Here is a 26,030-nt window from a genome sequence, read left to right as displayed (position 1 = left end):
ACCGAATTTCGAGCCGCAAATTCTGTTCTGGGTAGTTGAGCTCTCATATGTCACGTACAACTAAAAACCTCGGCGAGCATAAATGCCCTGTCAGTGTCCCTTTAATGATTTGTAGGCAAGTAATTTAACAGGGGGGGTGGCATAATATAAATGACATTTTAAGAAAGTTTGTTTGAGGTTGGCCGGGACTTTTATTCCTGTGGAGGAAACAAAAAAAACTAGCAAGCTCAAAACTAATGTCGGATTTTTAGGTGATTCACCATGCATGCCTAAAACCGGAGACGTTGCTTTGGTAGCTTCCTAATTCCTAATTTGCAGAAAAATGCCCGAGGGGATATCTCTCTCACTTTCTTTGGAGTGGAGCGTGTGCCACAACATTGCGAAATGCTTTCTCTCCTGCAGCGACAAAAAGTGTCGAAGACCTGCTGCAACAGCTGCTGGGTCTTCAGCAAGACCTGAAGGGCGCGCACCCGGAGGTGGCCAGCGTGTTCGGACTTGCACACGAGAAGCAGGAAGACGCAATGTCCGAGTGAGTGTGTGTCCTCGACTATTTTCTTCTTTCGATTCGAGAACATGCTTGCCTGAACCACTTGCCCAAGAGGGTCCTTGTAGAGAATGTTTCAGCAAAGACCTTCAAACTTCCTACCAATAGGGCGGTTGAGAAAACATACTCTTTTCGAGAGCAGGCTATGTCAGATGTCGAGGATTGCACAAAGCACACTCTTTGATTAAGGCGAGACATAAGCCTAAATTTCAAATTTAACAAAAAAAAGTTCAGTTTTCAGTTTTGAGGTTTTTGGTGTAGAAACGAATTATACATCCTTAGACTAAATGTGATAGCCATATGCCATGTAGTTAAGGTATTATAAAACATTTTCAACATATTCTGAGGCAGTAACAAAGCAAAAGAGTTCAATGTTTGAACACTTTTTTCTCTGTTGCACTTTTTGCTTCAAATTTCATATGAAGGAATCTTTTGTTTGAAGGTAAAGATATTCTGATACCACAGTCAAGATGTTTCTGAACTGAAATTTACTGGGAATTGGGCTCTCCACTTTATTTTGTTTTAAGTTGAAATCCTCATTGAGAAAAAACCATGTTTTAAAAAATTGACATACCATAGAATACAGTGCATCCGCCCATTCCACACTAAGCGCACACCCCCAAAATTTGAAACATCTGAAAAAATATGCACAGTACATATATATCTAAAATTGATGACCTCACATGCCCCATCCCCTATTTTTTCGCGATTATCTTCAAAGTTTGAGTAGGTGCTTGCTCGGTTTTTTACAGTAGGAATGATTTGCATCTCATATTTTTAGGTAATAAGTCTTCTTGAAATATTTACATTTGAGTTATACCTGGTGTCTCAAATAGTGGCTAGGCTCGTTAAATCAACCACAAAATTCGGTTTCTTGACCTATCGCGCTACGATTTTCTCTTGCGTTGCCTACAGGTGGTGCATTCTTTCTATAATATTTTCAGAGAGCTAACTTACCTGAGGAAAAAGTAAAAAAAAAAAAAAAAAGGCTTAGCTCCTATGGAAACTGAACAAAGTCACCGGTATTTAAACAATAAGGTGCCCTATTGATTGAAGACGGGTGGCTTCGCTGGGTTTCCATAGGAGTTAAGCCTTTTTCTTTCTTTACTTTTTTCTCAGGGAAGTTTGCTTTTTGCAAATTGTATAGAAACAAATGCACCACCTGTGGGCAACGCTGCACAAAATTGTAGCGCGATAGCTTAAGAAACCGAATTTTGCAGTCAATTTAAAGAGCCTGGCCGCTATATGAGACACCCAATAAAATCTAGATAGCCCCCCACAACCCCCACTTTATATTCAAGCAGTCAAAATGGTGCTTAATAGCTTCATTTGCATATCATAGATTTTTTAACGAAGAGTGACGCATCTTATGCAGGTATATTTAATTGTCCTAGAGAGCTGAAAGCTTGCACAATACAGATACATCTGATGTTAAATCTCCCCTGCAAATTTCATTCCGATCACTCAAGTAGTTCAGAAGTTAAATCTATGCGGTGGTGACGGGAGGATGCCGAGCTGTGCTCGGCTCTGATTGAAGGATAGTGGATAGACCCCAAAGCAAGCTGCCTTGAGGTCTACCGACTATTTTTCAATCAGAGTCAAGCAGAGCTCGGCATTCTGACGTCCCCACAACCCCCGCAAAAAGAAGCAGACAGACTTGTGCTCCGCAAAGCCAGTGTCCTCCCCTTAGCAAAATATACTTGTATTTTACCCGTGTGAAAGTCAGGATGTCTGAAATTTGGGGGTGCACTAAAGTTTTTACTTGTGCAGCAGGCACAAGGCTAGCGATGCAAAAACGCAAATGGTATTCTTATCATCTGTGTTTTTGCATTGTCAGGCTTGCGAGTGGTAACTCTAGCGCACCCCAATGCTTCACGTACGCTTTAAAGGGGCATTGCACCGATATTCAGTTGGAATATTTTTCACTTTACGCGAGCTCATTGGCACTAGTGGACAGTGGCGTAGCCAGAATATATCTTCGGGGGGTGTTTTAAGGTGCTAGTGCAATCACACGCACTAAGAAAATAAAAACAATATATATATAGTGTAAAGTAAAATTAATTTCAGAGGGTGTTCTGACACCTGAACACCCCCCTGGCTACGCGCCTGCTAGTGGGACCCAAGTATGCTCACAAGCAACACCATTAACCCAGAACCCTCTTTGTTGCGGTGTCATTTCAAGAATAAAAGCGAGCGTTTTCTTCCAATTTCCTCTTTGCAAAATTTGATGACATAGTTTGGAGGTTGCCGTGTTGGCGTAGTACCCAGTGACAATATTGCTGCGTGTGCAGCTGACCAAGTAGGCAGCGCGCTTGTGGCCTAACGGTTATCTCACTTTCCTTCCTTGCAGAAAGCCAAGGTTCAATGCCTGGCCGCGGGTACACATTTTTGTTGACTCTGTAATGTGATGTTCAGGTAAATCCGAGAACTGCGTTGCTGATTCGAGGTTAGAATGTTCAACATGCCGAACCTTCTACACCGAATGTTCCAGAAGCCCATACGTGTACAAAAGGGGCTCTGCTTGGCAACCCGCAGTCAGTCTTACGCTAGCGCCGGATTCTGCCTCTTCGCCGACATCGTCGCTCGCTTACGGCACCTGTTCTTTTACCCTTTTGTTTCGGTACAAGTTTGCGTTTCTTAAACCTTTAGTTTTTTCACTGAACGCCGTCTCTTCACCTCACCCATGACAATATCTGAATGCGGCTCGTAGATTGGGCCCGAGCATTGTGTGAGCATTCGGTGCTTGCTCGTGTCCGATTGCTGCAATGATGACAACGTAGAGGGCGTGCTAACTGAATACTAGGGTCCCCTGGTTTGGCTTGTAGGTGTGAGAAAGTAAAAGGGCCTTTTGTGTCACCTCCCACCCGGCATGGTCTGTCTGCTGCCCCTGCTGTAGAGTGGTATTTTGTGTTCGTACGTGAGCATTTTTTTTTGCCAGGAAGGAGCACTAACAGCTGCCGCCGTAAAATAAAATATGCATCTCCAAATACTCACTTTCTGCCCAAATGTAAGACTAGTGGTCCGGACCAGATTCCAGTTTCAGAACCAACTGACATCTTATTCGAAGGTTATAAGCGATTTTTGGATATTTCCTATGGTAAAATGGTGGCCGACAAAGCCTGGAACACATGGGGCTAAGTGGCACAAAACACTGTAAATGAGCCCGATTTTTCTATCTTAACTTTTGTGTAATAAGATAACGGTTAGCTGCTCTAATACGTTGGCATCTGGTCCGGACCACTGGCACTACATTTGGGCGGAGTCTGGGCATTCGATCATGCATAGTTTATTTTTCCGGTCAAAAACACGCCGTAAATTTTTTGCCAGGGACGTGCTGTAAGAGAGTAAGAATAGACGATACATTGGAAAAAATTGCTGCATACCACACGGCGTTCACTCATGTTTGTCCGCTCTAAATGTCGTTCCTCATCAGTGACGAGGAAATTCCGAGCGACACGGACGGCGAAGGATCGGACGGTGGACCAGGGGGGGAAAACGAAGATGAGGACGACGCGGAGGAGGAAGAGGAAGAGCAGGCACCGGAGAAGCCCGCCAAGAAGCGTAGAATGGACGACTGCATCGCGGATATCGAGACGTTCTACAAGACCTTCGAGCCCTTCAGGTACGCATGCGTAGCTGCCTCTTGCATGTTAGGTGCCCCAAGTTCAAAATCTCATCATACTGGTCAAAGTGCCCCTCGGCGACGAAAAGATTGGAGTGCCTTGCGTCTTGGCGGGGACTGACGTTGTGCTGTGTCAACATTTATACAATCAGCTTGGCCTTTGGCAATGGTCTAGGGGACTGAACATAGGAGGCTTCTATTTCAAATTGTGCATTCGTGCAAAGAGTCAATTGTAACAGTTTGTTGCTTTATGTCTGAAATTGTTTTCTCTTTTATGCTGTTGTCAGTGTGGTGGTAAGCATTGAGCGTATTTAAACGCTCGTTAATTATCCTCTTCCGGGGGATTCAATGTCAGCTTGTGCAACAATAATTTGGATATATGTTTTACATTTCTGAAGAAAATATGTATTCGGCCATTTCTCGGGGATGAGCATTCAACCATATACGAATGGTTTAGCTAATGTTTTTGTAGAGATTATAAAGTTGAGAGTCTCAAGACAGAAAAATTGACAAGTTTTCAGTGGTACTTTGCACCACCGTCACTTCCACACTAAAGTTACCAAGTCAAGATAACTTGATTTTCGTCCACAGTGTGTGCAACATGTGCAAGAATATTAAAAGCCAAAATATAAGTAGAGACATTGTCTGTCCTTTTTATCTTTTCTTCGCACTGTAAAAAAGTTCTTCCTCCTTCTACCCCAGTCTCGGGTTAAAATCATTGTGGTAAACTTCCACCAGCTCGCCTGCGCACTGACTATAATTTCGTAAAGTATAATATTTCTCAATAAAAACAAGCTACGAAACACGTTGAGAAAACCTGCTGGAAACCATTTTCAGATATTATTCGCCGACGAATGCTTTCTTGAAAGAGTGCTTAGTCAAATACACCAAAATTCATAACGCTGTATGAATTGACAAATTTGCAAAAAGATAGTTTCTTAACCTTTATTTTGATTTATACTTTGTTTCACACTTAGCGTGCAACGCTGTCAAAGCTACTTTCGCGACCGTGGGGCTCAGTCTTGTTGATCATTTGCACGCGTTCTTGCGCAAACAATACAATAGATGAAGCCATGCGCTCGCGCCAGCAGCTTTGACAGCATTGCACGCTAAGTATGAAACAAAGTATAGTGTCCATGAAGGCATTCAGGGGTCTGTGAAGCCCAGCCTCATCGGTAAGCCCGGCAATTAAAGTTGTCTTCCCTCAGATTGAAAAGAAGCGTTTCAATTTTTGGGTGAGTTTTTACGTGGATATGTCATTAAGAGAAGTCTGCTTCACACTAGTCCTTAGTTATATCAATTTGTTAAATCATTATCACAATTAACGTATAACTTTCTCTCCCCCCCCCCCCCCCCACCACAAATGGGGTCCTCCATCATCTCTGCGATCCACATGGGGTCCGCAAAACATCATTGGTTCAGAACCACTGCTATATAGTGTCATAATGCAGACATCAGTATTTGGTTCTTTCGAGATATTTATTGGCTCATCTTTTTAAATGTCATTTGAGATACACTCATAGTTTGATTGCTACCTGTCAATAACTTTTTTGAAAGGAAATCTGCAAATGATTACTTTTAGTTGTAGCGGCCCCCTTAATCAAAGGGCTCGTGCCTAGCCACGACCCATGCGTAAGCTTTTGGTTTATGAGGGTGCTTTTGTGCACACTTTATTTTAAAAATGAAAACTGAATGGAATTGAGAATGAAACCTGGGAATTCGTCTTGCAGGAACTCCACGATTGAGAAGTGGTACGAGCGAACGAGGCTGTCGTCCGGCAGGATCAACAAGGGCTTCCAAGCGTTGGAGCAGTCACCCCTCAAGCAGATCGAGCACGTGAGTTTGCATCTTCCTGCGGCGTGCCCTCCAGGGAGGCCATTCTAGACGAAACTAGAATGGTTTCTTGTTTCATCTACCCTTTTGTTGGCCCCGAGCATTATTGGCAGTTAGTACGTTTTCTCAGATTATATGTATGTTTTTACTCAGTTTGTGGTCACCTGCGGCACGATAACTCGAGAGTCGGGTTTATGCAAGTACAAGAATGGCCGTCGAATAATTTGGCTCAACTTTTCTTCTGCAGCAACAAAATAAAGTTGTCGCTGAATGGTGTGATTGTGGATTGCCGCGTATACTGCACAACACCATTTGCCTGAACACAGCGTCGGCGCTTCTTTGCACTTTATTTTGAACGGTTATTGCCGAGCAGCAATATTCACCGCTTGGTTTAGAGCCTGGAATAAATGCTTCCCATCATACTATATTGTCACGAATGACAAGTGATGAGGCGGTAATAACTGAAGAAACTAAACCTTTAATGGGGTGAACTTGTACCCCAAAATAAAAAGGGAACCGAAGAAAGCAGAGCGTCGCGGCATCAAAGTCGACGTGACAGCAGAGTCGAACGCTAGGGCGAAACTGACTCCGCTCGCCTTGCGGAGTCCCTTATGTACCCTCGTGGGTTTCTGGATCATTCGGTGTAGAACTTTCGGTGCATAGAACATTTGGAACTTGATCAGACAAGAATGCTCTTGAACTTACGAGAAGGCCAAGTTGAAAGAATAAATAAAAGGACAGTTTGCTGACTAAAATCGAACCTACACCTTCCGCGCGACAGTCAAGCGCAGTAACCACTCGGCCACGCATGCGCTTGCTCGCCGACGTGCGTGGTAATATTCTAATTCAAATTCTTTATTTTTCTCCAAAATGAAGAGAGGAAAGAGAGACAAAAGCAACTCATGGCGACTTCCACTGGTCGCTTTGGAGCGCGCCGGGATCAGGAGACCAGATCCGAGATGGAGCATGCGATCCAAACGGGATAGCTCCGCTTCCGGACCCCAGTGGAACGTGACCACCCCTCTGGAGTCGGCGGATGCATTCCCGTCATTCACTTTCCCACGGTCCCAAATCTCGAAGTACATGTTTTTGCAATCGTTGCGCTAACAGCATGTGTTCAATGCACAAGCGAAGTTAATCAGGATGTAAAAGACGCACTTTAATAAGTGATGCATCAGCATAGCCCACTTGCGTTTTCGTCGGGATGCTCGTGAACAGTGTCCAAGTATGTCTCAATTTTCAGCCTCTTCTGCGGAGTTCCGAAAAGGCATTAGAATTGATGCGGGACATGTAAGCAATCCTGGTTGCTGCTGCTACTCGAGCCACTGCTGCCGGAGGTGCTCGAGCAAACTTGATGTCGAACTGTCATCAAGCAGCAGCAACAGTAAAGTGGGCGGCACTTCGCACGCGGCAATTATGAATTCCTCGGAGGCGAGATGCCCGGCGAGAAAGGAAGTCATGTGTGCGTGCAGAGGGCTGGCCAGGCTGGCTTCGGTGGAGCGACTTTTTTTGCATCCAGATCAAGATCTGGAGTGGGAGCTGATCCAAAATGACACGGAACACGTCCGTTTTGATTATGATCGCCCAGGGAAATACGCGCGCTCCAGAAAAGTCTATCCCGGCGCGCTTCAAAGCGACCAGTGGAACTCACCATTAGGAGTTCGTTGACAAAGCGTCTGCTTCCCCCAACAACAACAGCAGCAGCGGATGACAAAAATAAGGAGACACGGTTTTACACAATTACAGACATAAACTATAAGAAAACAAACCAACATGCAATAATAAGAAAAATATATATTCTGTGTGCGTAGGAGTATTTTCATCACTGACTGATCTCTAGATAAATAGTGTGCAAATAATTATAGACATAAAATATAAGAAAACAAATTAACATGAATGATAGTAACATATATTCAGTTTGGGTACAATTATTTTGAACACTGACAGGCCCCTGATTAAATAGTGTGCATATAGTTTTCTAGTTGCACAAATGATATTTACAGTCAAACTTCGATGTAACGAAGTCGGTAAAGTTCGGGATTTACTTCGTTACATTGAAATTTCGCTACATAGAAATTCGAGGCTAACATTAAAGAAAGTTTCCACAAATGTTTCTCGGGTGCACAAAACTCACCGAGGACGCCTCTATTTCTGTTGAAAGTAGTCTGTCACCTTTTTCTGGACCACTCTTGGCATTATTAGTGGCATTACACGACTTTCGCATAGCCAGACGGCCTACGTCACGTCTTCGTCTTGCTGTGTGATCACGAACCGCCTCAAGACATCGATCGTGTCAACCACCTCACGGTTACTGGGCACATAGCAGGTGTCTTGCTCATCAGGCTCGACGTCGTCGCCGTCTTGCGAGTTCCCAGGAACATCGCTAGCTATCGCCTCATCGGTCACCTCTGTTGCAATGACAACAGAGTCGGCATATAGAAAGTCGTCAAGGTCGACGTTGTCAGGGGCGGTTCCATCGCCTTCAAGGCTCCATAACCCGGTACAATGAGAAACGCATGCTTGTATTTAGGCCTCGAAACGAACTACGCAGCGCGAACGAAGCCGAGGGGCGAAATAGTGGCGGCTCTAGTGTCTTCTAGTAGCCGTTCTGTGCGCCACACTTGCCAAATTCGGCTTGTTTCACTCTTTGCGCTTTATCGGGGGCCCATTGAAACCCAAAAGTTTGTGACGAATTGTCCATGAAATTTCGTTACATCGAAATTTCGGCAAACGGGACTTCATTACATAAAGGTCAAAAATACATGGCGTGCATGCACTTGCAGTTAGAAAAAGTTATGTACTACGTTACATCGGGGGTTTCGTTACATAGAAGTTTGTTACATCGAGGTTTGACTGTATGTTCAGTTTGTCTAAAATTTAAAAGGGGGGGGAGGGGGGGTATATCTCGGCTTTTGAATTACGAAGTTTGTTCTGGAGTGCGGCATTTTGGATGACAGCATTTTGATTCTAAGAGAAAGACTGCCCATCTCTTTGGTATGTCCCAAATGCGCTCGCTCTCAATGTATGGTACATCTATATCCTCTGTGACATCATGATGTCACGTGAAGTCGTGGTGTTACTCGACCTTACGTCAGGTCGTGTCACATAACATCATTCTGTCGTGTCATGTCACAGAGGACCTCTAAATGCTAGGCACCTAGAGTGCGTAAGGCATGACGTCACATGGCATTGTGACGCCGTCAAGGCTACGTCCCGGCACAAACATGAAAAGAGCCATCCCTGGAAATACAGTCGAACCCGTTTATAACGAACCCGGTTAGAACGAATTATGGTCTATATCGAACACACGAAATTTTAAGATCAATATTCATGAGAAATATACTTTCTATAACGAACCACACATCGGTTATATCGAACTGCAAGCGCCCGCTACCGCCCCCGTGGAGACGCGCGGGCTTCCCTGCAATGCACAGAGTGACAGAGGACAAGAGAAAACCAAAAAAAACACGATGGCCCTTGAGAAGATGAGTCACAAAACCGACTGCGAACGCCCGCAACCGACCCCCGCGGAAGCGCGCTGGCTTCCCTGCCATGCACGGAGCGACAGAGGACAAGAGAAAACCAAGAAAAACACGATGACCCTTGAGAAGATGAGTCACAACACCGCAACCGGCCCCCGCGGAAGCGCGCTGGCCAATGATAGAGCAAGCGTGCAATGACGTTCTGATGACATCATCCTGCAGCCGTACCAGGCCGGACATGGCTCTCTTGTTCCTAGCGTTTTGCCGCGGAGGCTCGTTGTTCTTTGTGTCCTTCCTGTTCCCGCAAGAGATGGCGACCAAGGTGCGTTCATCGTTACCGTTCTCTACCAAGGTGGAAATAATCCGGCGCGTTGAACGCGGCGAGAAGAAGTCAGAAGTCGCCGCATCCTTCAAGATCGCCAGAAGCACGCTGAGTACGATTCTGAAAAACAAGCCAGCGATCCTGCAAAAGTCCCGAGATCGACCGAACGCCGACGGAAAGCGCATTCGGGCGCCTGCCTTTGACAGAGTGGAAAAGGCGCTGTACGCGTGGTTTTTGGATATTCGCGCTCGAAACCTTCCAGTTTCGGGCCCCATGTTACAGCAGAAAGCAAAAGACTTTGCCTTTTTGCTCGACGTTCAAGATTTTAGTGGCGGATCCGGATGGCTTCAACGGTTCAAGGAACGTTACGACATCGTCGGCAAAGTTGTCGCCGGCGAGAGTCGAGCAGTCGACAATGAAAGCGTCAAGAAGTGGATCGCCGAAAACTGGCCAGCAATTACGGAGCAGTACAGGCCCTGCGATATTTATAATACCGACGAAACCGCACTGTTTTGGCAGCTCCTACCCAGTCGGACCTTGGCACGACAAGGCGAGAAGTGCCATGGCGGCAAGCTGAACAAAGCTAGAATTACGGTGCTCCTCACCACGAATATGGACGGGAGCTCCAAGCTTACGCCACTGATCATCGGCAAGAGCAAGGCCCCTATGTGCCTACGGGGGTGTCGGTCTCTTCCAGTGAAATACACTTCAAATGGAAAGGCCTGGATGACAAGGGTGTTGTTCGAGGACTGGCTGCGCGACTGGGATGAGAAGTTGTCCGAGAGTGGCCGCAAGATTTGCCTCTTGCTCGACAATTGCTCCGCGCATCACTGTGGTGCCATGCAAAAAAACATTCAGCTTCGCTTCCTGCCCCCTAATGCGACATCGGTGCTGCAGCCGCTAGATCAAGGCATCATCCGTGCCTTTAAGCAAGGTTGCAGGAAGCGTGTAGTGGAGCAGCTGCTCACCAAGCTGCGTGTGGGAAAAGAACTCAAGATTGATTTGTTGGGTGCTATTGAAATGCTTAGCCGTGCTTGGAGCGACATCGCGCCTAACACAATTAAGAATTGTTTTCGCCACGCGGGACTGTACCTGGATAACGACAGAGCAAGTACTGAAGAGGCAATCGAGGTTACGGATGACGACTTAAACGAGATGTGGAGAGACCTCGGCCGTCTTCCCGACGCGGTCCCGGATGGCGTGGAGCTGGAAGATTTTCTCGGAGTGGATGATGATGTCGCAGTGACCAGCAGTCCTTCAGACAACGAAATTGTCGCCGAGGTCGTGGCGGCTTCAGCAAACGACGACGACGACGAGGAGGCAAAGGACCCAGAGGCACCTTGCCCGACGCTTCACGAGGCGCTTGCAGCGACAAGTGCTCCGTCGCTACTGTTCCCAGCTTCAGGGAAGTGGACTAAGTCTGGTAAACCAGCTATCTCGCGTCGAGGACGAAATTTTGAAGGACGCAGTAAAAGCGAAGACGCAGGCAAAAATTACCAGCTTCTGTCGGTAATATCAAAAGAACAGGTAATAAAGACTTCTCTCTGTCGTAAGTGCCACGACTTTTTTTTCCTTCTCAATTTTACGGAATTATCGTGTTCATTTATTGTCTGTTACCTAGAAATTTTCGGGCTTTCTTAGATGATATGTTTCAATATTGAAATTTATTGATAGAAATATGAATACATATGTTCCATCATGAAAGCTGCCTCGCGATAACACGGCTCTGAGCGCCGGCGTGAGGCTCGCTACGCTCGGCAGCCTTCGCCGCTATTCCGCGAGGTTTCCTTTCATCTCTCTCGCTTTTGCCGTCCTCACGAAATAGCGATATTTGCTATAACGAACTACTTGATATATCGAACTAAAATGCGTGTCCGATGGAGTTCGTTATAAACGGGTTCGACTGTACTACGCATTTAAAACATACAAAGACCGTGATTCTTGTTTGCACTAAAACTGTCGTACTGTGTATCCAACACCTTTCGAAACCTCCCTCGTTGATCGTCCGGGCATTCTCTTCGGACAGATTCTGACAGACGAGGAGCGCCTCCTTCGCCGAACCCAGACCAAGCGGTCGTCCTACAGAGCCCTCGGCGATCCAGAATCTTCTCAACAGAACGAGGTAAAGCGGGTTACAGCTGGTAGGTGCATTTAGGGTCAAATATTTGTAGATAGTGTCTTCCGTAAGGCACGACAAGTTTGTGTCTTCAAGAGAGGTTGACCTGAGAGATCGGTCGAATGCAAATTAATTGTGCACCGTGTTTGTTCAGACAGCGTGAAGTTAGTCAGCTCAAATCGGTGTCTGATGTCTCCGCCGTAGATGAGAAATATAGTCAGTGCGGCACCGCTGCTAGCCTGGGGATAAGTTGGAGCCTGGGCGAGTTGGTATGACATACTTAAAAGGTTAAAGCAGCACAAAAAACGACGGGCAGGGTAAAGAAGGACACAGACAGAGCACTGGACGGACAGGGTAAAGAAGGAGACAGACAGTGCTCTGTCTGTGTCCTTCTTTACCCTGCCCTTTGCTTTTGCACTGTTTTAACCTCTTAAGTAGCCTGGAGACTTTAACATGCATCACGCAGTAGTGATACACGACCGCACGCCGGTACAGTGTTTATTCAGATCTGTTATATTCGAGTACACAGGAACGGTACTGCCGAATATGTAACATCTATTCCGGTCTGGCCATCGGCGACCAGCTGGCTCTCGTAACGCTCGAAAGCACTTGGATCCTGTGGCCCGTGTGATTACGTATTTTTGCCTGCGTGATCCAAACCGAAACCAGGAATGACACTTCTCCCCTCTTTTAACCCCCTTAAAAGAGGGGAGAAGTGTCATTCCTGGTCTCGGTTTGGATCACGCAGGGCAAAATACTACACAGAAAGAAAAAAAAATTCTGCAAAAAAGTTAAATTTGAAAGATGCTCTATTTACATTCGCCAAGATCTAGAGAGTATTCCCAGAAAGTTTCATTTGTATACAGTGCATAGTTATATTTTTATAAATTATTTTCAGTCCACCAATGTTAAAGAAAAGATAGAGGTTCGAGCACTTTGAATGCATTTTCGTTTCAGTATGAAACTATCGAGAGACTTAATATTTTTGGCTTATATGCCAAAATTTTATGGAGCTGGTTACTATGAACTTAGATTTTGTATTTTCATGTTCCTTTATTATGAAAAATTGTACTTTGCAAAACTTGGCAAATGTGAAAAAAAAAATTTTTTTTTTCATACATTTGTTTTACTTGAAAATGCATATTTTCTGAAATTTCTTTTCATAGTAACCAGCAACAGGTATTCCAGTATGCATTCCACCAGAAAAATATGGGGTTATCAACACCATTTCTCAACGATAGATTCATTGAGCAGATTCCATGCAAAGCTATGCTTTGCTTTGTACTGGGGGTATAAAATTGGCTCACAGGGCTGCAGCTTTGCATGCCCTCCTTTATATGGCTGAAAACACCAGCTGAAGATATCACGCCGATTAAGTGAGCGGTTTAAAAGTTGGCATTCCCAGGTAGTGTCCCCCCTTAAAGAAAGTCACCATATCGTGTGAAAGTCACCATGTCTCAGTCGCTGAGCTCTGGACGATATTGGAACGCTGTGTGTTTCGGAATGTGTAATGGTCGCTCTGGTCCAACGCATTTTGCTCCACATACTTTGTCGACGGCTCACCGCCGATGGAAATTGCCTACTGCTGTCGAAGACCTTGAGCCGGTTTTAAGCTGCTGACATCCGAACAAGTCTCGGCATTGAATGACCGGGACGTTTCTGAGTTTGGTTGCGGATGTGGTCCTCGTGCCGTCAAGGTGTACGTATTTACTAGATTCTAGCTCGAACACAATTGTATTGCGAAAAACAGCTTTTCATTATGCCCTATAAAAGAAAAAAAAAAAAAGAGAAGATTATAACGTGGGATTGACAAAGGAATAAAAGAGTACCTTTATCTTAAAGAGGTGGTGGCCAACACTGCCCACCTTAGGGGGAATGATTTCTCCGTTACTCGTCATCACGGCCGTCGTCGCTGTCAGAGGTGGAGTTCTTCTCGCTGTCCTCTTTGCAGGTGATGTCTTTCTTCGCACCGTTGAGGACATACAGTATCAAACACATGTCGTGCTGCCATTGGCTTGATGCCAAAATGTCACATGCTGCGGAAGCACGAAAGTTTGAATGTTGCGGAAGTGCAAAAGGCAAAGCACGAGGTCGAACAAATCCACCAGAACAACCAGAAGAAAGAATGACAGGTTTTACAATGTTTCGATGGATTTCAATGTGCATTTAATGGATTTGATTTTAAGCAGCCATATGGGTATCTGTTGTCAGCCTAAGGTTGAAAACGACTGGAACTATGAAAATCGGAGTTATTTAAAAATGGCGGCACCGTTGAGGCCAATATCGCGGTTGCTCAATTATAATGCTAGGGGCAACATTGGGTAATAAAAATTAGAAAAAAACCTTGCATTAAATTTGAGTAAATGCAGTACCTTTGTCCATAGCAACCAGCCATGAGCAATATCCAAGTGTCTTTGTGACAGTTCCTGTGAATTTTCTCACAAAGACGTCTTGGCCAAGAGCAAGTTTCCTGGGAGAGCACGACTTATCGCTTTCTTCCATTTCCCTTCCTTGATCAATGTGAGGGCAACCCAGACGAGCGACCGCAGTTAACTGTCGACCAAACACCTTGTACGCTTGGCATCTGCACTGTCGCTACTCTTGTAATTTTGTGTTGCTCGAGTATACACCGAGGAAGCATCCTTTCATGCTCCCGTTTTATCTTTATTTTATGCACCTGTTTTATCTTTGAGCGGTGCTATGTTGGTTTCTCATACCATTCTTTTGGCCTGCCCATTTGTTGCTGGATGGTATGGTGCACTGGTGATATTTTTCATTTCATTCTTCTTGAAGAATGCTTCTGTGTTCTGCGATACAAACAAAGTACCGTTATCCGTGGCTATCTTTTTCGGCAAACCGAACTTCGCAAATAAATTCCGAAACTCCTCGATGACGGAGCTCGATTGAACGTTTCTCATTTTGCGTACCTCCAGCCACTTGCTGTAACCTGTAAGCGACTTCTCTAGCAGTGGCTCGTCTTAGCCCCTAATAAACGCCGATACGCATAAAAATCAAGTATATTCTGCGCTTCTTTATGTGCCCGACTATTCCGTTTGGCACATTCGACCACAACACAAAAAAGTGGAGGAATCCAAATCATGCTTCCTCCAGACATAGGAAAGCATGGGGAAAATGTCCATCAGCACGGATTCCGGCAAGGTTACGAGGCGGAAGTACTGTCGAGACCAGTTATAACGAAGTCTGTTATAACGAAATAGTGGGTACAGCGAAGTGACCACGACTTCTCATTCCCTTTTGCACTTCGTTAAAACCGAAGTCGGTTATAACGAAATAGCGGATATAACGAAGGGATTTCCGATTCCCGTTGACTTCGTTAAAACTGTTCTCGACAGTATGTCATGTAGGACTGCACTGTGAGTGTGGCACCGGTGCAGTGCCCAGAATGCACCTTCGACTGCTGTGTTTAGCCTTCTATTTCACCCAGGCATCGAAAGTGGTCTCGAAGCGTCAACAAGTGACTTCACAAAAGACAGAGTGTCGTGCTGTCGGACGTCGCGATCCTGGCAGTTGAGCATAAAAATTCTGAAAAAAAAAAAAAAAAAGCAGGAGAGAATGCGAATGTCACCGTCATCATGGCGTCCCAACTCTGGGCTGCCGAAGCTCTTGTAGATGTCAAGCTGGAGATGGCAGAACAGGTGTCTGCCATGTCCACCTCCGCTGCTGCGACACCAATACAGTCAAACCCGTTTATAATGAACAGCAGGAAGCGCTACGATCAATTCGATATAGCAAGTAATTCGATATAGCAAAAACTATATATAACGAACTTCCACGATGCGTTCGTTGTAAGGCGAGAGCTTCTCTTTCTCTCTTATCTCTTCGCTTCCGCCTTGTAACACCACGCTAAAAAGATTTTTCTTTTTTGCATGCTTGCATAGTTTGTGTCTTTAGCTTCTAAAGTTGAAGCTTGGGTGAGTTGATACGACATAGTTAAAAGGTTAAAACGGCGCAAAAAACAACACACTGGATGAAGGAGGACACAGACAGAGCGCTCTGTCTGTGTCCTCCTTCGTCCAGTTCGTCGTTTTTTGCGCTGTTTTGACCTTTTAAGTATGTCTTTAGCTTATCTCCCCTTCTGATTCACTTCTCTTTGCTCAATTTTGTTCGCAACTTGAGCTTTTGAAATTTTCTTTCTTTCTTATTTTTTTGGGGGGGGGGGGGGGGGGGGAGAGGAGAGGAGAGGAGAGGAGAGGAGAGGAGAGGAGAGAAGGGACAGGCTAGAAGACGAATGTTTGCACGTTTTGGAAACCTTGCCGGGGGGAAAAAGTTTGATATAGCCAATATGTAGGAACAGACAATTCCTACATATGTCTGTTCCAATAAAAACAGACACGGAAGGGAATGTCTCAAACTCGGCTAAGTGTTTTCTTTTTTTTTTCAAGCATCCTATATATATAGCCACACAGCCACTCTCAAGCACCTTCTACGCAGAGATTTCGTTTGTTGAAAGTATTTTCAAATACGAAGACCATACACATAAACAAGGGACTAGACGGTCCAACCCACCATTCCATCATTGTCAACCACCTTCTATGCAAACATTTCTTTTGTTGAAAGCATTTTAGAAAACAGATAACATGTACACTTAGAAGGGACCAATTTGGTCAAACCCGCAATACAATGTCCTTGCCATCAAGGACGACGGGAGAGGGTTCTGCGACCCACATCTGGCTCGTCTCAGGAACACTGGCGACTGCTGCGCTTTGTACCCAAACTCGGGCGAAGCTTCCCAAATATTAACACTGCATCAAACATCTTTCTCTCCCGTCATCCTCGATAATAAGGGCACTGTATTGTGGGTTTGACCTCATGCTCTCTTGTAAGTGGATATGTTATCTGTTTTCGAAAATGCTTTCAACAAAAGAGATCTTTACATGGAAGATGGTTGACAGTGATGGTGTTGTGGGCTGGACCATTTGTTCGCTTGTGAATGCATACTTTTGTATTTAAAAGTGTTTTCAACAAAGAATATCTCTGCATAGATGGTGGTTGAGAGGGCTGTGTGGGTAAATATAGGATGCTTGAGAAAATAAATTAGTTAGCTGATTTTGAGACATTCCCTTCTCTGTCTGTTCCTTCGACTAAAAATCTTTTTCCTTTTCTGCACCACGGTCTCGGGTGTTAAACGGCATGATTAGCTACCACCAGCTCGTTTGTGCACTTAGTCTTTTCACTTATACATTATACCAATGTATTCTTAGGAGTTATTGGAGGCTTATCTGGAATCCTACTAAGGTTGTACCTCTTACTGCCCAATGTCAGGTCTCCATCGAGGTTTGTGAAATGTCTTAGCTGCAGCAAAATTAAAAATGTGCCGGTGTTATGTATCAGCAATAGGCTGAAACGTGGATGTGGCTGTCACATTGCTGCAGGCTACCACCATTGGCAGCAGAGAGATTGACGAAGAGATCTTCGACGATGACGACTTCTATCACCACCTGTTGCGCGAGATCATCGAGAGAAAGTCGTCCAACGTCGAAAATCCTGTTGCTCTCAGCAGGTGAGTTTCCATGCTTCTGCACCTTACATTAATGTGCACCATCAAGTTTTATGCTCACGTTGCACGATGGAGTGTTGCTGCACGAGAGTGATTAAAAAGTTATCTTCACACCGTCGATAGGTTATCTTCACACCGTCGGTTAATCAATTTATTTTAGTGAAATTGTTTTCTTTTGATCAAATTAATCGAAACCCAAGCCTGTCATTGATTTTTGCATAGACAGAACATTGGCTGATTAGCAAATGATTTGTTACATTCTCCACCGCCACTCGTCTACTTATCTGGCAGAAACAGCTAATGTTTACACTCGATGCCGTCATCAGTCGGGGATGTGGACAGGCGTCAGGCTCCGTCTTTATGGCTCACACTTGTGTATCCTTCCTTGAACTTCTGTATTCAATCAAACACACTTCTTTGTGGTAAAACACTTTTTCCATACTGTGCTTCAAGTATTCAATAAATATTGGCACCAGACACAGGCTTAGACCACAAAAAATGAACTAGTGCACGTTGCTCTTTTTTCGTGCAAATCACAAGTGAGGCAGCCATTGCTCAACCGAACTGGCGTTACATGTTCAAACTTGTGCAGTGGTGACTAGACAAACAGTGACTTCATGCAAAAAGAACTGATAAGATAGTGTGGTCAACACATGTTTTAGATAACTGGAGTGTAGACACTTTTTTAATATTTTTCATATTTCCGCTTTAGTGTACAGTATGCTCTGACACAGAATTTTTTAGAGGTCTGGCTTCTGTGAGGTGAGTGGGACACCATGAAAGAGTGTCACGAAAAACTAACACACACCTGCTAGATTTAGCGGACTCATTAACCTAAAGAAGCTTATAGGAAGCGAGCAAGCCGGCCATGTCGCGGCGGTCGCCTATTGTTCGCCGCAACCTAGCAGTAGCGACGACAATGGCGACGAACAGCACGGCGGGCAGTGTCCCTGTCGTGATTACAAAGGAATTTAAGGCAGTCACAAATTCGGAAAGTTCCTTCGGTAGCCAGTGCCGTCGGCGCAGAATCATCGGGAAGTAATAGCAACGATCACCACAGAGGACAGTGGGCGATTACGAATCCGGAAAGCTTCTTCGGTAGCCGGTGCAGAATCATCGGGGGGAAGCAATGGCGATGAGCAGCACAGTGGACAGTGTTCCCGGCGTGATTACGACGGGGTTTAAGGCGGTTACGAATCCAGAAAGCTTCTTCCGTGGTCCCAATATGAAGAAGGGAAAACTCCTTCGTGAATCTGGCCGCGTGTACGACGTGAAGGAGATCCGTTTCGACGGACAAGTGGATGTCACGGAGCGCCGTACTCTGCTAACAAAATTAAGTGCGCCCGCAAAAAATGTAGTGGGCGTTGAGTGGACTGTGGTATTTATGTATGTTTATTTCTGAATCAGCTTGACAATAACTGGGCGATTTTTTTCGCGCCGTTCCGCGATTCCCATTGTAGGCTGATGGAAACATCCAAGGGTAGACTTAGGTCGGCGACCGCATTCCGCTTCTCGATTCCGGTGAGGTATTTGCTGCATATTTTAGAGTTTGCCGTCGATGTCGATACTGTTCCATCGTCGCTAGAATAGAAAAAAAAGTTAATTATATTATTCGTCAGCAGCTTAAACAAAGCGCGAACTGGAAGGTAAGAAACGCCACTAACCTGTATGGACGCACAAGTCGCACTCAGATCGCGCAGTACTCCGCCTCGTACGGCTTTGAAGGGACGATGTACAGGGTGTCACAAAAGAAAATTTACACAGTCTTTTTTACCGCAAAAATAAACTAGGCATCGCCGAACGCTCATTCTCCGCCTAAAGGTAGCGCTAGAGGTCACAACCAGATGCCAAAGTTTCAGCCCGATCCGATAACTTAATCAAAAGTTATAAGCGATTTTCTGAAAATTTCAATGGGAAAATGGAGCCCATTTTTGCTCGTTTTCGGTTTCTGGTGCCATAGAGCCCCATGTGTTCGAAAACTCCGTCGGCCGCCATTTTCCCATTGAAATTTTTAGAAAATCACTTAAAACTTTTGATTAAGTTATCGGATCGGGCTGAAACTTTGGCATCTGGTTGTGACCTCTAGCGCTACCTTTGGGTGGAGAATGAGCGTTCGGCGATGCCTAGTTTATTTTTGCGGTAAAAAAGACCGTGTAAATTTTCTTTTGTGACACCCTGTAGTACTACGTGCCGTGCGTGATCTTCTACGTACTGTTGCAGCCGACCACGCAGCAATTGTTGTGGCTTTCTTGGTGCGGAATAGCCATCTCAGAAATTACAGCACTAACCCACTTCAACGCACAACCAACGCAGTGACTGGCAGAAGCTCCCCGATGCAATGGACCCGTTTGCCGCTAGGGGCGCCCTGGTCGGGGCTTGAATTAGATGCGCACGATTCCTATAAGTAAATACCAAGCGCCGTTCAGAACACGCCGAACGTTTCCTGTGTCTTCCAACTTTCTCCGTAGAATTAAATGGACATAGACAGCGGCGTGTCAGGATCCGCCATCGTTTGCATTCGCCATTGTCTGTTTTTATCTGTTACTACTGCTAGACACAACCATGAAAGCAGCTCTCTAGCGTCCCATTACACGAGAGGCACGGTGCAGTACAAGCATTGGTCAGCATCCGTCGATGTGTGCTAAAACGCAGCTAGGACTAAAAAATGTAAACAAAATGTATACAGTAATCTTTTATTATAAAAAAATCTCTTTTATTGAAGTTCAACATGGTCCCAGCTGAAATGCACACATTTTAACCGGATTATTTGAAGTGTGTCAGCGGCCGACCACGCTTATTTCAAAGGCCGCAGTGCCGAAAGCATGCAAGCGTATAGAGAGGCGCACGGAGACCCTTGCATTCTTTCCCCCTTCTCCACCGAGGCAAACGGCAAACTGGGAAAATGGAGTAAACGGTTGATGGAGGGCAGAGCACACAGAGCTGGCACAGCGCCGCTTCCGATACTGATGTGCCGATGCGGGCAGGGAGCAGCGTCAACGTTTTGACGCTACTCACAGCACCCACGTCCGACGCTGCCCAACTCCTGTCGTAATCGAGACAAAGGTGCGGTGGAGCCCTGGAGCGCGTCTCTGACTGGTGTGTTTAGCGTCCTGTCCCGCTCACACATCAGAAGTGGTCCTGAATTCGCAACACTGACGTCACAGAAGCCGGAGTGTCATGCTGTTGCATGTTGCGATCATGGTAGTTGGTCGTAGAAATGCTGCCGAAAAGCACGAGGGAATGCGGGTGTTGCTGTCATCGTGGCGTCTGAACTTCTGGCTGCGGAAACTTCCGGGGACTGCCAGACTGGAGCGTGATTTGCAGCAGAACAGGCGTCTGCCACATTCGTCACCGCTGCCAGGACACCGCCAGGATCGCGACGTCACCAGGCGGAAATCGAGGGACCACTTTTGTGGACGCGGTAAACACACCAGTTGTGGAGACGCGTTCTAGGCACCATACTTTGGAAGCCCCAACACGTGCGCCTGCGGCGTACCACACGCACACGTGCATCGTATGAGAGATTGGGAGTGTTTACCAAAAGTCGCTTAGATCTGCGAGTCCAAAATCGTTGAAGAATTTGAAATTTTGGCATCGGCTGTGTGACGCTGTCCACCGTTTTGCGGAACAAGCGAGGCATATTGGACAGGTTCGAGAAGTTTCTCATGCAGGAGAAAGCGCGCCCACAACCCGAAGATGAAAGATTGCCAACTGCTTCGCACACGTCAGACTTTCTCTCGCGAGCATGCTTGCGGAGCCAGCGCACGATTTCCATAGCTGCAACAATCTCTACTGGAGTGTGTGAAAACATGTTGGCAAAGCCACCGAGGAAATCTTTGATTCGTTCGCGCTTGTCGATGCGGGCGTTCCCAATGTTGCTTCTGCCACGGACGCTGCAATTGTAGACCTTTCCTGCGACCGGGGTAAACACGGAGCGACATTGGAGGGGCACCTCGGGAAACGCCGACAACTGGGGAGACGTGAAACATCCTACGGCTGCTTCGAAACAAAGTGGAGTGCAGCGGCAGTGACAGTGCTGCAGCAATGCTTGGAGCAGTTTGAGGAGAACCAATGCCCGGATAAAATTCTCGGCAAACTCCAGTTAATTATTTTTTTACTCGGTGAAGCTGCCGTGAGATGTTATAACCAAGGTTTGTTTGATTAAATATACATTCAGAGTGTTCCGCAGTGTTCCTGTCCACCTTCGAGGCTGTTGGCACTGTTTTTTTGGCTCTATTGCTTTTATCGAATTACCGCTTATATCGAATTTTGTCGCCATCCCGTCGACTTCGTTATAACGAGGAATTACTGTATGTAACTTCTACTGCTTTTCTTTGTCATTTTAGATGGCATTCGCGAGCTAGGTGGATGATCGTCATGATGCACAATTAAAGTGCGACCTAAAAATATTCGCTTTGGCAGGCTAGGTGCGCTGCAAAACATAGGCTACGGGCCTTCCGAAGTGAAATGAAGGGAATGTACATGGACAAACTTGATGTGAGACAAACACCCGATTGCCTTCAGCCAAATGCCTCGCAAATTCTACCTGTCTAGGTTACCTCTCAGTACTGAAATCATGTTCGAAATCACGACAGTTGCACAGAGCAGCAGGCCCACTTTTACGGGAACGGACACCTTTATTCAGCATCGACACGTGCAAGGAAACAAATCAGTTCAGGTCAAGCAACGTAGTTGAAGTAGGAAGCTAGACTTATGCCACTTCTGCTATGAAAGCAACCAGCCGCAGAGCATCTCTGAAGGCGTGTACTTGCAACAGTTGTTCGCTGCAAACTTGGTCGATTGAGAAAAGTCTTCCTCTAAACGCCTCGATGGACACGAAAGTCTCACCAACAAAAAATAAATAAGCTCAAAGAGCCGCGCTCCTTGAGCACGCTGCAAACACCAGCAGCTAAGTTTGTTATCGTTTGGAACCAAAGTGGAAAAGGCAATCTCTGGATATTTTTCATAGCAATAAAGACTTTCTCTAGATTATTTGTTTCAGTAAAAACGTATGTCCAACAAAGCTATTATGGCATGAAGAAACAATTGTACAAGCAACATTTCACACGTCAATCATCTTTCCAGCCAATGAGAAGTGTAAGCCCTAGACGGGGCTTACTGGGATGTGACCTTCACCTTCTTTACCTAAATTGCACCGGCTCTGAAAGAGATTTGATCTTCCTCTTTTATCTTTTTATCCAGGTAATGTCACGTTCCCAAACTTTCGCATTCTATCCCGACCGCTAGCGTCACCTTCTCACGGTGGTCTCATCTTTCTGCGACGCATAGTTTATTCACGCGGGCCAAAAAACGCGGTTTTCTTTTCTTGAAGACGCCCAATATTTTACTGTTTGCTTGGACCTCAAATTTAGTATTCTTGCGGCACTATGCTCACGACTGGGCGTAACTGTGTTTGTGGACAGCGTCTTTACACCGACTTGAATGCAAGCGGCCGGTGATTACGCAGGCAGTGGCTCGAGATCCAGAAGCTCCGCAACAAGGTGAAGCGGAAAGTGGACACCAAGGCCAGCAAGGGAAGGAAGATCCGGTGAGTGGGTGGCCAAGTTGGACTGCAGACACAAAACAAAGCCTCGTATTTTCCGGCTTTTTAAGTCACCGTTATTTGCGCAAATTCCTGCGGGTGTGTCTAAAGGGCCGTCCGAACAGGACGCAGCAGGTGCCATGCACAGCATTTGCTGCACCAGAAGTGGAGATTTTTCTCTGGTTGCAGTCCGCTTTCGGACGTTTTTCTTTTTTTCACCGTGAGGAAAGCCCGTTTGCGTCCTTGGACAGAGGCTCTCGGCGTACTCAGCGCATGGGAGCAGACGGTTCTCCGTCCACTCGGCTGGATGTCGAGGTCTCCGCCATTGTGTCAGTCCCCAATCTCCCGAAAAGAAAAAAGGGAAGGAGATGACGGCAAGGAGGAAAGCCGTGCTGCTCGCGTGGTTGATGTCCTCACTGAAAACATACGTGTTTGCTGGAACTTTTGCGCTTTTCAAGAAGCGCGTGCATTCTTTTATACCGTCATTGGCATCTGCTGTGTCCTCTTGGGACAGCCCTTCATACAACGGTGTGACTTAGGGGCATTTTCTTGCTAAGTAAGGACCTTAACTGTACGAATTGGCCTGGGGGCTATAGTATTTCTCGTTCGATGCATTGGCAAGAATATTGGAACTGGCTCCAGCTTGCAGCTGTGTATTAACCACAATGCAAATATGCGTGCTTATCGATCGATGCAGTCTTGCCATGCCGATTGCACGAAGAAGGGCAACTTTTACCAAGATGTGACTTGTACACCAACATTTTCGTGAAAACTACCGTTTACTGGGAAATGCGACTTGCACGGTAGTACAGCTCGTGCGCCAGCTCGACTCTCCTACGTCGTGCTGCGGTGGCGACACTTCGGGGGCAGTTCCGGTGTAAGGGGTGGGCCAAAAATGCCGTGCGGGCTGGGCATTTTTATGTCATTCTGATACAAACCTGCCTTTTCGCCAAAATTCCGCAATTGGGGCTGCACCGAAAGAATTGGGAAAGGTGTCAAAATCAGTGTTTGGTGTGTTTTCTGCCCGCCCCATCCATCTAAGAATCCGGATAGCCGCCACAAAAAGAGAAAACTAGGTGGCATTGGACCACGAAAGCTTGTGTGGGAGGAACTTTGGGGTGAATTCACGGAGTCTCGTTGTCGTGAGATTTATTTGTATTGTTCTAACGTGAACGCAGGGAAACCATAGAGTAGTTTGAACCACATGGGCCGCGTTCTATGCATGTTCACATTCAAGCGACAAGGGCCCGTAGTCCGCGTCAAGGGCATACGCGCCGTCGACACAATGATTCAATGATTTCATTGCAAAGTAATTATAGATTTTTAAAGATGCATAAACTTGAAGGGTGCCTGAGGTAAGTCGGCTCAAGGTAACCATTAAATACAAGGTGATGTCGATCATTGTAACCCTTGGCGAATGCCGACCTGTTGTGCCCGACTCATGCAGTCCGACCTTGCTTGTGATTTTCAGTTTGCACGTTAAAGACAGCTTCCGTCTACGCTTCTTTCATACCCTGAGTGACATTGCAACTGGAAATGGCGAGTGAAATTTTGTCGTGCGAATTGGGGTTTAGCGTCCCCCGGTGTAATGAATTTTGTCTCTTTCGCCGTTGCTTCTACAGTGGTCGGACAATGCTAGGAAGGCGTAGAATGAAGAATGTCAGTGCAAAAAACAGCACGGCGATTCGCAGCAACGCCTACAACATTTCAGCCCAACCATTTGTTGAGGAGGGACACTGCACTTTTTGCCCACACCGCATTGGGCGTGCATGCTGCTAGGAGCATGCCAGTTTGTCTGCAACCTTGGTTTGGTGTATGGCTGAGAAATACAGTAGATCTCTTAATTTGCGACTGGAGCTTTGCGGTCGTATGAAAAAAAATAAAGCCACGACACACATCCAGAAGTGCCTGATTCAATGCTTTCCACGCATATAGAAAAGTCGCTGCTTGTCATTAAATACCTTTAAAAATTTGTACCCTGACAAGGGACGTGGGTTGTACCCATTAACAAAAATAAGTAACGAAATAACTTTACTCGTTAGTTTGTGAAGAATTAATGCATTACTGAGATTCGTTACTATCTTCAGAGTCTAACGAAATTCCATTATCATTACTTCCAAAAATTAACACCTTTGTGTTCTTTCAGACTTCAGTATTATTTGGCATTGATACGTTACGCAGCGAGCATACTTTTACAGAGTAATTTTATTGAGTTTATTATAGCTTTTAACCAAATTTGCAAAATATACTTTTTAAGATTCTGATTGAATCGACCTTGCTTTCTCAGTGAAGGGTATCAAAATTACGCTGCAGAAAGGAAACTTACTTTGCCTTTCCAGTGGAGTTTACCAAATGTGAAAAACTTTTCTTTCAAGCTAAGACAGAAAAAAAAATATTAATCAGAAGTGAAGCGTATGGTAATTTGATGAACAATAACATAAAATAGTACCAAAAGTACTTTACTCGTTAGCCGCTAGGAATGTAATGAGTATGTTAGTGGTTTACTGAAAAAACCAACGCATTACCAGTAATGTCAATCTTCCAACGTCACGAAGAACTTTCTTTTCGCATAGAATATGCTTTTGGCGAGGTGTAAGCGTAAGATGCGAAAGCCAGATGCAAAAGCGTTAAAACCCAGTGACCAACACGAAGTGTCGCCGCCACTGCAGGGAATTTCTCGTGGGTGTTGCCTCACTCCCATTGGCTAGTGTAAACAATCGTACGACCATAGTGACGAACAGCGGGGTTCTTAACGAAAGTCGTGGTACGAGTCTCGGTGTGTAAACGATTGCACCGAGATTTACCTTCCCTTAAACGTATGTCATACATGGCAATCTTGTCAGGTATAGCTAAAGTACTGTCGCAAATCTTTCGCACACTATCGTGTATAAAGTGCACGTAATTGATCAGAATTTATGGTACAGTATACAGAGGGAGCTCGTAACAACAAACTGTCAACTCAAACAAGTTTTTTTCTTTTTTCTTTTTAGGGTTTGAAGGCATTACAAAGAGGGGCGGGGCACTATAAAATACATGTTAAAAGTAAAAACA

The 26,030-nt window shown here is 45.6% G+C and overlaps 1 protein-coding gene across 1 annotated transcript in view; it reads left to right on the top strand.

Annotated features, from left to right (window-relative positions):
* Positions 1-26,030, top strand: part of LOC8032199 (protein AATF) — a 45,790-nt gene that overhangs the window by 15,373 nt on the left and 4,387 nt on the right. Inside the window, exons 6-11 of the mRNA XM_042289168.1 lie at positions 403-529; positions 3,978-4,166; positions 5,897-6,002; positions 11,830-11,925; positions 17,313-17,440; positions 22,905-22,985. Coding sequence (XP_042145102.1) covers positions 403-529; positions 3,978-4,166; positions 5,897-6,002; positions 11,830-11,925; positions 17,313-17,440; positions 22,905-22,985 — 727 coding nt within the window. The remainder of the gene's footprint in view (positions 1-402; positions 530-3,977; positions 4,167-5,896; positions 6,003-11,829; positions 11,926-17,312; positions 17,441-22,904; positions 22,986-26,030) is intronic.

The sequence above is a fragment of the Ixodes scapularis genome, unplaced genomic scaffold (assembly GCF_016920785.2).
Source record: "Ixodes scapularis isolate PalLabHiFi unplaced genomic scaffold, ASM1692078v2 PGA_scaffold12__126_contigs__length_90152505, whole genome shotgun sequence".
Classification (NCBI taxonomy): Eukaryota; Metazoa; Arthropoda; class Arachnida; order Ixodida; family Ixodidae; genus Ixodes; species Ixodes scapularis.
Note: the sequence above shows the minus strand (reverse complement) of the source record. Positions and strands in the feature narration are given on the sequence as shown.